Source organism: Thermobia domestica, chromosome 10 (genome assembly GCF_964235325.1).
Source record: "Thermobia domestica chromosome 10, izTheDome1.hap1.1, whole genome shotgun sequence".
NCBI classification, from domain to species: domain Eukaryota; kingdom Metazoa; phylum Arthropoda; class Insecta; order Zygentoma; family Lepismatidae; genus Thermobia; species Thermobia domestica.
This window is the reverse complement of record NC_137463.1, coordinates 30,764,140-30,777,139: the sequence shown is the minus strand read 5'-3', so window position 1 is coordinate 30,777,139 and position 13,000 is coordinate 30,764,140. Positions and strand designations below refer to the sequence as shown.

The 13,000-nt window shown below is 35.9% G+C and overlaps 1 protein-coding gene across 4 annotated transcripts in view; it reads left to right on the top strand.

The window, feature by feature from the left end:
• The window catches only part of LOC145662395 (protein nervous wreck-like), a 554,721-nt gene that overhangs the window by 301,677 nt on the left and 240,044 nt on the right, over positions 1–13,000 (top strand). For all 4 annotated transcript variants that reach the window (XM_081727930.1, XM_081727929.1, XM_081727928.1 and 1 more), the window contains exon 7: positions 2,318–2,381. In XM_081727930.1, coding sequence (XP_081584056.1) covers positions 2,318–2,381 — 64 coding nt within the window. The remainder of the gene's footprint in view (positions 1–2,317; positions 2,382–13,000) is intronic.

Sequence of the window (13,000 nt, the reverse complement as noted above, 5' to 3'; positions counted from 1 at the left end):
GTACTAGATTTATTGCCTATGCAGAAAAAGAACGTACTAGGACACTAAAATATTATAAACGGTACTAGATCTAGTACGAAAATACTAGCGGTGGTCACACTGTTCTCCACACAGATGTCACTAGAATTGCTAATTCACGACTAGCCTTTCGAATTTATTTCTTGGGGCTACAGGCAAAAGAACTTTCTCACTCGTTCAACACGTTCTTCAGTCACTCTTGGTCGTCCCGTACCCTTCCTTTTGCACAGACAGCCGGTGTTTTCAAACTGATGATTATACCATCTACGGATGTTATTATCACTTGGTGGATTGCAAATGGACTTAATACAGAAAGCACGTTGCACTGTAACCACTAGCGTGCGCAGGACATTGGGAATGTGAGTGCCAGATCTAAAGTACCACCATATGGAATGTCGTTCTCCCTCCTATCCCCTAAGGAAAGATAGCATCGTTGTACCCGACGCTGCGTCGGCGATGCACGGCACACATGCAGACGGGAAATAATTTACACGTAATCTCTTCTCAGTTTGTAATAATTCTACATAAAAAAAAAGTTTGTTTAATGGGGGTGCCAAGGCACCCATGGCACCCACGTTGCGCACGCCTATGACTGTAACTACACATTGAGTCTTTGCAAATTGTAAAACACGACAAGCTCTCTACTCACTAGTTGTTATCTTTGCTACTAGCGCATTCTAACGGCAGACAGAGGAAACAGCGCATGCGCATGCGTGCGTCCAAAACTGTTTGAGTTGCTCTTTCATTTGATGTGTTATTTACAATTGTAAGTTAATTGTAATAAATACTACAAAGCCTAAAAATCTCAATATTCATTTTGAAACACCCTGTATTATTAGCGTTTAACAAAAAAAAGCGCCCAAAGATAAAACATATACTAACCTATAGAGCTTATTAGGGATGGGCACGAGCGAGTTTTCATTGAAACTCGACTCGACTCGAAATAGATATCTTTGAGCTCGACTCGAGAACTCGACTCGAAACTCGACTCGAATTTGACTGGAGTTTCGAGTCGAGTCGAGCCACAACGAGCCAAATGCTGTGTGTAGTTTCAAGTACTTTTTTCAAGGATCCTACATAGACAATACATGATAGTTACTACTACTACTACTATATTATTATTATTATTATTATTATTATTATTATTATTATTATTATTATTATTATTATTATTATTATTATTATTAACAACGCCGTGTATAAACATGAAAGATAGGCGGTTTGTATCTCAATACTAAAAGTTAGTTGACTGTTGACCTCGGTAGTCGTGAAGTCTAGGAGGCAAGGACATCGTTCATGAGGTTCTGGGTTTGAGTTCCGGAGGAGCAAATATTCAGGCTTGAGCCAAAAATTGTTAAAAGCTATAGGACGCCGGCCAAACATGTTCCAAATTGCTCGGCCTGGGTTTAGGGTTGTCAGCAACTCGAGTGGCTCGGCTCACAGCTCATTCACTCTCGAGCCGAGCCAACAGCTCACCCAACCGAGCCGACTCGAGCTGATGGCTCACTTGAGCCGAGTCGGTGGCTCGTCCCAACCGCGCCGGCTCGAGCTGTTCGCTCAGTTGAATCGAGTTAAGCCGGTTGACATCACTATCCGTATTGGGCTTCTGCTTGGGCTCAAAACTTCAACCGTGGAGATCTCAACCTTGATGCTAAGAACTACAGAGCTACAGTATATATTGGTGATCACGACATTTAAGGTTATCTATAAAAATCCATTGTCGTCTCGTTAATCGAGACGAGATGCGAGCAGTGTTCCATCTCGTGAGCAACACTAAAAAATATTCCACATTACTGCTTACATTTCTTATGGGTTTGCTTTCCAGCCTAATCAGGTAATGATTTCTAAACGAGCTAAAACGAGCTGAACGAGCGAGCAATTTATCAAACTTGATTTGATTCGACTCGAAACTGGAGTCGAATTCGCTTCGAGTTTCATCTCGAGTGACTCGTGCCCATCCCTAGAGCTTATTGAGCTGAACAAAATGAAGTGTGTGAGTATAAATCCTCATGCGTAGTTTTCGAAAAAAATGGGACAAATTGAATTTTTTACACATTAAATTATCGATTCTGAATCGATAACCATGCCATCTAGTAAGGTGAAACTGATAGTGAATTATAACTTCCTTTCTTCAAGGTTTTCCTTTATGACACAAGCAAGACGAAAGTACATTTTATGGTTGATGAAATTTAATCCAAAATTAAGATTAGTTCTGAAACTTTAACTCTTGTGATAAATAGCAAGGTAATGGGTTTTATCCTTGTGAAATAGTTTAATAAAATATTTCCTCTGATTTCAGGTTAAAGAAAAAGAAAGGAGGTTTCTTCTCATCGATAACATCACTTCAAAAAAATAGTGCCAAGGTGAGTACTTGCTTTATAAATTTGGTTTAAGTTTTTTGTGAGTTATAGTACAGTCTTTTGTAAATAAAAAGTTTAATAACTTTCTCATTTACAATAGGATCAGTATAAAATTATTCATTATCACATTAAATTGACAACCAAAAGCATAAGCACCCCATCCATCCCATTAATACCGTAGAAGGTCAGACAGAATTCCTGAATTTTCCCACATAAATTACTATATATATTTATATATAGCATATTTAAGATATTTAAGAATGACAAATATCTGCTAGGACTGATGGAAATAAATATGAAACATAAATCGGAAAGTTTCTCGAGTATTAAATAATATACAGGGTTAGCATAAATGATTCATACGTTTTGAAAAGGCTATATTTTCAAAAGTATTACACATGGGGACCAAGTTGATACACTTTCTACAAGTGTTCACCAGTATGTGCTCCTTTCGTGACACGACACACGTAATGACGATACTCGACGTATTTTTTCTTGCTTTCTCTCCACTTTCGACAGATATTAACTTCAGACTGCCACACCCGATCGGAAAGATAATGAACTCGTCCTTCCACACAATACAAACTTGGTGAGTTTGTGGTTCTTTTCATATATCTTTCATATACGTATGTATGTGTAATACTTTTGAAAATATAGCCTTTTCAAAATGAATGAATCATTTATGCTAACCCTGTACAAATAATCGGTTGATTTGAGTCAAAATTACACGAAGGAAAAAATAAGTGACAATTCAGCCAGTGACTCAACATTTCTCTATTTGTTGTTGTCAATAACTGTTCCTTCGATTTACAACTTATCTTGCTTTCGAGTATCGAATGAAAATTGAACAATGATAAACTTCTATACATGTTACTTAATGCACGGTAGAAGTGCACTGAATTGTTGATTGTGATATTGCGTGATTCGTTATGCCTTTTTCATATTAAACGGCGTGACAAACATCTTGGCATTTGAAGGTGGTGCTCCAAGTTCCCTTTAAGCGCTGCTAGCAAATGAGAGGCCAGCGGTATTGCCACGTTTATTTTGTACACATACACGTTTATCCTCTACCACCTGATCGCGCTGTAGTTTGTCTGCTTAGCCATAGCCACACCCTTTTACCACTTGGCAACGTCGCGCCAGAGCTTGCGTTTTATTCGTTTAGTTGAAATGCCAAGATGTTTGTCACAGGCTTTAGTTATTTCCATTCATACGTTGCTTCCCACCTCCTAAATAAGAATGGCACCAAAGCAAGCCTTTCATACACAACAAATGTTATCAACTTTTACTTGTAATTCCTTTTCTATTCTTTCCATTTATGTACTAGACAATTCTAGTTTAATTTATTTTTCCTTACGTTTATTACTCGCCTTGTTTTCACTTTGTCCTGAAATTAGTATTTTCTCCTCTTCTGAATCACTAGCCGACGAATTTTCTACTGTAATATGTCTCCCAAGTTTTCTTATCAACCGAAATTGAATCAGATTATCCTTTACTCTTATCTCGTTGTTGTCTTCTCTCGATCTTTCATTTATTCTTCTCTGTTTTAGTAGGTCTTCTATGAATACGTCTACAGTATTCTGTCATGACGTCCCTACCTTATCTAAGAAATAAAGTAACAAACCTGAAGCTATTAAATAGTGCTGTGCCGTGGAAAATCAGCGCCCGGGGCGAGAATGGCGGCGCTCCCGTACATATGAGTGAAGCCGACAGACGAGCCGCGAAACGCCACCATGGTTGGCGTGAAGTGTAAGAAAATTTTCAAAAATAAATTTTGCTTTTCCTTGATTTTGAGCATTTTTTAAAATTACTTTTTCCCTTCAATTTTACATATGTGCACACGCATTTTCCTAACATAAGTAACATATGGGACCACTTCCTAAAGCAGGAAGAGGATTTAAGTACATACTAATAATATTTCAAGTAATTTTTCTTCTTTTTCTTTCCTTTTTTTTTCCTCATGAATTTTGCGCCAACTTACTTCGGCGCCCGGGACCGTCGACTCGCCTTACGGCATGGCACTGCTATTAAACCTATGTTTTTTTTTTCTTTTTTGGCTGTCATGTCGCAATCAAACTTATCAGTCAATGCTAACCCATGTCCTAAATAAAATTTATAATAGGTTCACCACCTTCTTTGTGAAACTTGTAACCAATTCTTTCTTCTATGTTTAAGTTGAAATTTGAGTTCCAAAACTCTTCAATCATCTCCTTCTTTAACACATCATATGACGTATTTGGGTCTTTCCTTTTTAGGAAGATTTTTATCCACAGTCTACAATTTCCTTTAAACACTGTTGGGAGCAATAATTTCTTTTTGTCACTGTTGTATCCGTTAATATCGCACGTATCATCAAATTCCTTTTAAAAAATTACAATGTCATTGCCTGATTTTATGTCGAAACGTGATAGCTTACATAATTCTGTTTAATATTCATCGTAACTATCTGAGGTGGTACATTTTGCTGATTTAGGTTTGAATTAGTATTACTTCCTGTAGTCTCCATGGCGCTGAATATATTTTAATATTAGACACTTTCTCTGAAATATAGTCCTTCTTTTGCTTATTCTGAGAAGTCAGCTACACACTGTAATATAGTTTCTATTACCTTGTTTAATTCATCTACATCCTGTTGTGCTCTAATTACTTCTCTAAATGACATCACTTTATAATATATAACAACTAGCCTTTGGCTAGCTAGAGACTACGCATCTCATGTTTCAGTCTTTGCTTCTGTTCTTGGCACGACAAGAATACGTTTATGGAATTATTCATTATGAAAAATTTAAACTCTTTTTCTCATTTAGAGTACGCATTTCAATGAAAATAAGATTTTAAATTCCCATGTCGGCTCAAGTGTTAAATGTGTTCTAAAATTCATTTCAAATGGTTCACCTATTTTCTCGCGATTATGAGACCGACAGCCTCGAAGTCATTTATATAGATAGATAGATAGATAGATAGATAGATAGATACAGTTATGAAATCTTTTAGTTTAACGTCCCACGATTATGCCCTTTAGGCTAAGGAGACGATGGTCAAATCAAATGAATGATGATGGAAGATTAGGTACAGTGAGAAAGTGGGAGAAAACGGGAGTATCCCGAGAAAAACCCACGGACACGATGTTGTCCACCACAAACTTACTTAGGCGGAGATCGCACCAGAGGTAAGCACTCTACCATTGAGCCACTATTCTCCCCTTTTACTATAGATACCATCATTTTATAACTATAATATTTCTGTATCCCATTTATATTTATATTGAACCAACGATCCTGAACCTTATTTCATATCATATTCTTCCAAAAAATTACTGACCTGAGAAAAAGAAGAATTGTGGTAGGTGAACAATGTAATGAGCAAATCATCAGCCATATTCGCAACTGGTGTTGTTCCAAAATCTGCTACTTGATGTGTTACGTCTAGTTTCCTCTGATATGCGTAGCAGGAAGGAGAAGGGAAATAAATATTTTCCTGTACAGAGTGGAAATGTTAAATACTTAAAATACATTTAATTAATTGTTAATTTTTTCTGAGGTAGGGTACAGCGGGGTAATTTGAATAAATTCAGACATTTCCTCATATATCTCAGAAACTGTAATTGGTATCCAAATACAAAATTGTGAACAAAAACTTTGAACCTTACTATTACTTAACAATTTTTCTTAAGAGAGTATCTGAGATACATCATTGTGAAATTTGGGTATTCAATTTCCCCGCCGAAATTTCGAAAAACGTAAATGCGAGGGGCAATTTGAATAACGAGTGGGGTAATATGAATAACCAACAAAATAAACAAGTCTTATAAAAATAATATATAAACTATTTAATAGTTAGATTGCAAATTCTACGGTAGTTGAAATATATTAATTTTGAATGAAAAGAAGTACATAAATATGCGTTACCTGTAGCTATCTTTTTGAATGTAGGCCTACACCAAAATAATAATAATAATAATAATAATAATAATAATAATAATAATAATAATAATAATAATAATAATAATAATAATAATAATAATAATAATAATAATAAAAATAAAAATAAATTAGTAACACTGTCCAAGGCAGAGACGTAATAGGTTAATTCATCTTCCATCATTCGTATTTAACGACAACAGATAAACTGTTTTCGACCTTCTGCATCGACACAAACTTCGTGGAACCATGCCTTACAACGCTGGCAACGAATCCATTCTCCCTTTCTAGCAGAACGTTCTGAATAGTAATTAACAAGGCAAAAACAGCAATTCCATGTTTGACTTTCATTGCCTGCTGCCATCTTTAAGCTTAAAAATACATCTTCGTCACTGGAAGGGGTAGAGGATATCAGTTTCTTTCGAGCTTTCATTTTTTTTTTTTTTTTCGTGTCAGGTTCTGTATTAGCACTCTTCTTTCTTGTAGTATCCTTGGATTTTGTTGCACCCGATGCTTGCGTCTTTCCTTGGAGTTGTTTTATTCTCATACCCCGAATATTTTCAATAGTTCAGTGGCATGATTTTCCTGTGACACGACGTCTCTTCTGCACACAAACTTTTTCTGGGCTGAGAAGCACTTGTTGTATGGGTTCATCTATAGGCTTCGTTGGGACAAAGTTTTGAGAGCCATGACAGGAAGAAGAAGGCGCGTTGTTAAGATCTTCTTCCCAAGAAGACTGCTCCTCAAAATGTGTAACAAAGCCATACGTTTCCGAAGGGTCGAATCGAAATTCGTCAATAGCTTGTGGACTAAAGAGGTATATACCGATACATGAAAACTCATTAACTACCAGTCCAACAGAAGATGTCCGCTTCCGGGCTTCTGTGAACAAAATGCAGAACTGAGATTTACTAATTACTAAGCTCGGGTTTTGGTGAATCTAGATAGTTGCCTCTTGATGGTAATTGGCTTTAAGGGCCTTAAAAATAGAGCGATCGAGTGGTTGTAATACGTATGTTGTGTGTGGAGGTAGGTAAAGTATTTCGATGTCATGGCTTTGGCAGAACGCTAAGGACAAAAGTTGAGAGTGAGATTTTGGGTTTTAAAGTCCGGATTTTGGCGTAAGCCTTTGAATATTACTACAGGAGGTATAAAAGACCTGGCATTGTAGCATGCTAGCACCGTTATATTTTCCTCGCGCTCAACAGATGTTAAACTTATCACCTCTTTTCTACCCTTTTCTGCAAGAATTTTAGGGGTCTGTTATCTAGAGGAAGCCTACTTTCGTGCATATTATAAATACGGTTCGGACGGTTTATGGAGATCATACTCGTTCATTAATTTTCCCAGTAAGTCAAAATAAGAATTCAGTTTCCTTGTTAACACCAAAAGCTCTCGCTTTTGACAAACAAATATAAAATAGTAACCCTATAGTTCTAATTGCACTGGTATTCAAATTTCCCCGTTTTGAATTATCCAAATTGCCCCGCAATCGACGAATATTCCATTCAGAACGCGGTATGAAAACTACTCATTAGTTGACGCCAGCGTACAGTATTTCAATGCCCCACATGCTACTGATACGATTATAATCCAGATCGGTTTCATTTTATCCAGTTAATAATAAGAAAAGCTTAAGAAAACAACGTTGAAAATTATAACGACCTAAAAATACACATATTCGTACTTACCTTGCAGCAAGCAAAAAATCGTGTAAGCCTTCAGAACCGAAGGAATATTTTGTATTTCTGAGAGCGACTTCTGCAAATCACCACTTACAAATCCACCGCAAGTTCAGTAACATGGCGAGCCGCGTTTTCACTCCAGCTGGCAAAATGCTTAACATTATTCAAATTCCCCACCTATTCGAATTACCCCGCTGTACCCTATATCTATGAATTTGATAACATTTCATTCTTATTTGAACAAATATTATTGTGTTTGGCAGTTTACTATTCCTCTTATTTAAAAGTAATAAATAACTGAACATTTAAAAACGTTGTGAGATATCTAAGTACAGTAGAATGCAAACAAAACTTTCTTAACTTATCTTCTTGATACCTTCTACCTGGTCCAATATAGAGTATTAAAACTCACAGTAGCTATCTACAAATACTTCAAAGTTACGTCAGACTTTTTTGTATCACACAATTATTATTAAATCATAGGTAAAATACATTTCCAAACTATAAACCTGCAATATGTAATCATTAAATTTTACTTATAGAGATTCCGCTAAATCCGAAAACTTCTCGAAATGGTTCAATTTACCATACTTTTCCGTGTGCTAAGGATAACTTCAATACACGGAACGAGCTTCAAACTTTTAAAGCTACATTAACTTTATCTAGATATAGTTACTACTTTTAAATTTACCTTCCAGCCTGTGAAGAAAAAGTTAATACTTTCAAGTTATGTTTTGTTTTCCGAAGAGAACTTTGGATTCTCGCAATAAATAAATAAATAAATAAATAAATAAATAAATAAAAGTAAGAGCAACTCGTTGTTACTATAATGGAAAAACTCATTTCACCTGTCTATCATTCATAAAACGTTTTCTCCCTCAAACTTTCCCCTTTCAATTATTTATTCTCACCACGTAAGAATCCAGAGCAGATGTTGTAATGGTTGCTCTGTTTGGAAGATGACCTAAATCTTGGTCTTCAGAGTATACACCTTTCACTCCAAACGTGTACGTCTTATGATAAGATTTATGAGATTGAGATCAGTTGATCCAGGCACGTAGCCAGGATTTCGTAATAGGGGGGGTCCGAGACATGAAATACTGTGGTTATCACACCAGAGTTCGATTATTCTAAACTAATTTACTAGTAACATATATTGGTTCGTTTAGTCAGAATTTCGTGATGGGGGGGGGGACAGGGGCCTGATCAATTTAAACATTTTACTAGCAACATATATTGGTATGTTAAGACTTTAAAATGATAACATGTTATTAAGGGCGACGATTTCTCTGTAAATTTGGGGGGTCCATTCAGATGCAGAAGGCATATATGAGGATTTTAAGACAAATTGCATTCAAATTACATCAATATATTGTATATTCATAAATACAACAAGGGAGCCCACATGACCTTTGGGGGCACGGGCCCCCTCGGCCCCCAGAATCGGCGCCCATGCATGTTAATAAGTATTTTAGTAACAAACTATGAAGAAAACTCGAATAAAAGAATATTTAAAAAATATTTTAAAAATTTTTACAATATCTACGTTCCTTCTTTTGTTCATCCAAATATAACAATTTTCCTTCCATTATGATCTCAACTATTTAAAAAAGTATGTATCCAATAATGTCTTGTAAAATATTTTATAATATCTGCGTTCCTTTCTCTGTTGAATCAAAGATTAACAGGACTTGCTTTCCACATAACTGTTTTGTTTTATTATTCCGTCAATTACTGTCTGTTCCAAATGACAAGTTAAAGGAGCAGTAGAAAACCTTTTCTGAAATAACATGTTTGATATTGCAAGGATGCGATGACGAAAAATTATTTTTATTTTCAGCTTTTTTATCTTTATATTTTTATCTTTATATTTTATCTTTATTTTTAACGCTGATTCTTCCTATTTCTTGTTTCTTTTTGTTTCGTTCTTCCTTAATTTTTTATTTCTGGTCTCGAAGGGGGGGTCCGGACCCACCCCTTGGCTACGTGCCTGGTTGATCACAGTGTCTACTCTTCAAGTTTCTTTCTGCAGGGTTCAGTATTTAGAGAATACTTGGAAGTTACCCAGCCTAGAGATGTCACTTTTAAAATCGGGGCTTATTCGAACTCTCGCTTACTATTCGCAATAGAGCTCGCGCTCACTAATCTCAAAAAAGCTCAAGTTAGCTCAAACTTGCACTTGCTCGAGCTCAAGCTCACTATGCTTAATAAAACTTGCGCTAGCTTAATCTAAGCTAAGCTCATTAACCTTATTGAATTTCTTATTATAAATGAAACTTGTGCCACTTTGTTCTCATACTTATTCCCTTGTCACTAATCTCAATGGTCTTTATATTCTCAACGCGACTAGTGTTACCGTCATCTCGCTCTCATTAAAAAATTGATTGAAAAGTTATCATTTCTTTAAAATTGCTACATATGCACATCCATATTTCTGAATGAGTTGTGCGGAGATAGTAACTGTTAATTTGTTTACTAGCCATGTACTTCAATGTCTGACGAGTAAATGCTGTCTCATATAGCCTGAAAAGTGACATTACATTTAAATCAATTGATCAACCAAAGAAATAGTCTCTTAGATTGGCAAGTTGACATATCTGTAAAATTATAGTTTGACGTAAATATGCTTCTAAATATGTGATGTGTCGATGGTAACCATACATTTGGTTTGTAACGATCAATTTCAGTGTCTGACAAGTAAATTCTGTCTCATACAGCCTCGATGCTAAAAAGGAGCGTTATGGTAAATATTGAATCAGTTAATCAAGTAATCAAACAGTATTCAGAATTAGCAAGTTGGCAAATATCTAAAATCTATATAAATATAAATGAAAGTGATTATCTATGTGACTTAATAACTCTTGAACCACCCGACCGATCTCAATGAAATTTACCACATAGATAAGATTCGAACCTGGGGTGATTTTTATTATGTCACTTTGAGGTGAAACTTGGAGAAGGGGAAGATATGTAAAAATGATCTAAAATGACCGATATTAGTGTCAAATCCATAGTTTTTGGGTCGCTGAGATGAACAGTGACATTCGTGATTCCGTTTAAATCCAAATTCATCCCTGCATCTTGGAGACTGATCTATCTATCTATCTATCTATCTATCTATCTATCTATATATATATATATATATATATATATATATATATATATATATATATAGATAGATAGATAGATAGATAGATAGATAGATAGATAGATAGATATAGATATATATAAATTGATCGAAAATGACCAATGCAAATTCATAGTTTTTGGGGTCGCTGAGACGAACAGTAACATTTCCCATGCGTTTTAAATCAGAATTCAGCACCCATTAGTACTCATGAGGGGGGATGGTGACATGTAAAAAGAATTGAAAATGACATATATAAGTTTCGAATTCATAGTTTTTGGAGTCCCTAAATGGATTGGTGACAGTTTTGGTGCCCTTTATGTCCAAAATGAAACGCATTCTCCCCGTGTGAAGAATGCACATTCTGGTAGTTAAACTAAAACACAACTATGCTTGCGGATATGTTGGGTGAAAATAGTAACCACTGATTTGTTTAATAGTCATTAACTTCAGGGGGGCCGCGGTGGCTCAATGGTAGAGCATTCACCCTGGTGCTTGGGGTTCTTGGTTCGATCCCAGTTCGCGCCAAGTGAACTTTGTGGTGGGCAAACACCATGTGCGTGGGTTCCCTCAGGGTTCTTCCACTTTCTTCTTTCTACCATTTCATTCATTTCTGATCATCACCGTCTTCTTTAGCCTAGCCAACATAATCGTGGAACGTAAAACTTAAAGATTTCATTTCATTTCATAAATTTCAGTGTCAGAAGAGTGAATTGTGTCTTATACAGCCGTGGCGCTAAAAAGAAACGTTAAAATAAGATCAAGAAATCAGTCAGTTTCTTTTGGGAAGTGATTTCTTTAAAACTACAACTAGACATAACCATTTTTCTGATTATGGCGTGTAGTTTTCACAAAGTTGACTTCAAAATATCAAGTGTATGCTATTCCAAGAAAAAAAAAAAGTATTAATTAAGCACAAAAAAAAGTTTTAGTAATAATGATAATAAACAATAAGGAAAAACTGGATGATAAAGTTTCCTTCTTGTAAAACTCGTCTAAAAGGAGCCTTTGCTACTTGTAGAGTACGACCAACTTCCATTGTTAGTGAAGTTTCGATCGCAAGACGTCTAAGTTAATGGTTGAGTAACACGATACTCTCACGTCAACCGAAGACTACTCAATGTCTTCCTTCTCTGTTCTTGTTCTTCTTCTTGTGGCTGAGAGCGCTAATGCAACACACACACACACACTCGTGTGCAATTAGGTGTTGAACATTTACTTCACACAGCCATTTGTTCGGTCCTGTGGTTTTCCTTTTTGAAGAAGTTCTAAATGTTGAACGCTTGGTAACACTTAAAAGGTTAACAGGGTCATGGACATACATTTTGCTGCTTTCAAAACCATCCTTCACTGAATATCTACACGGTATTGGTTCCACATTGATTGACTCACAGACGAAAACACTTTCAAGAGATTTCAAGGAAAACATATTGATGTTCTCGGAAGTGGAGAGTGATATATGTGGACAATAAGAGAACCATGAAAGGTTATATATCTGAAAGGAACTCGAAGGGAAATCGTAGCAGAAATCATGATGAATATTCATTTGCCCATGCGAGATCTCCTGAAACCAAGATTGAACGAAACATTTTCCTAGTTCTCGTGGGCTATTCAAGTATGTAGAAAGTAAGTATAAAACAATTTACTTTCAATAAATAAAATGAAAAATTGATTTCTTAATAGTGAAGATCGTAGTTGTTGATTCAATCCTAATAACATGCAGGCTTCCTTGTAGGTAAAGGCAAAAGTGGCTCCCCAAGAAAATTTTCTAGAAGGGTATCTCCATGGTTGCTATATTGTCTGATATTTCTGATATTTAATAGTTAAGGTTCCTTTATTACGTATACATTTTCGTGAGCCAGTCCTCTCCGAGCCTTCCCTGTCCCCTTC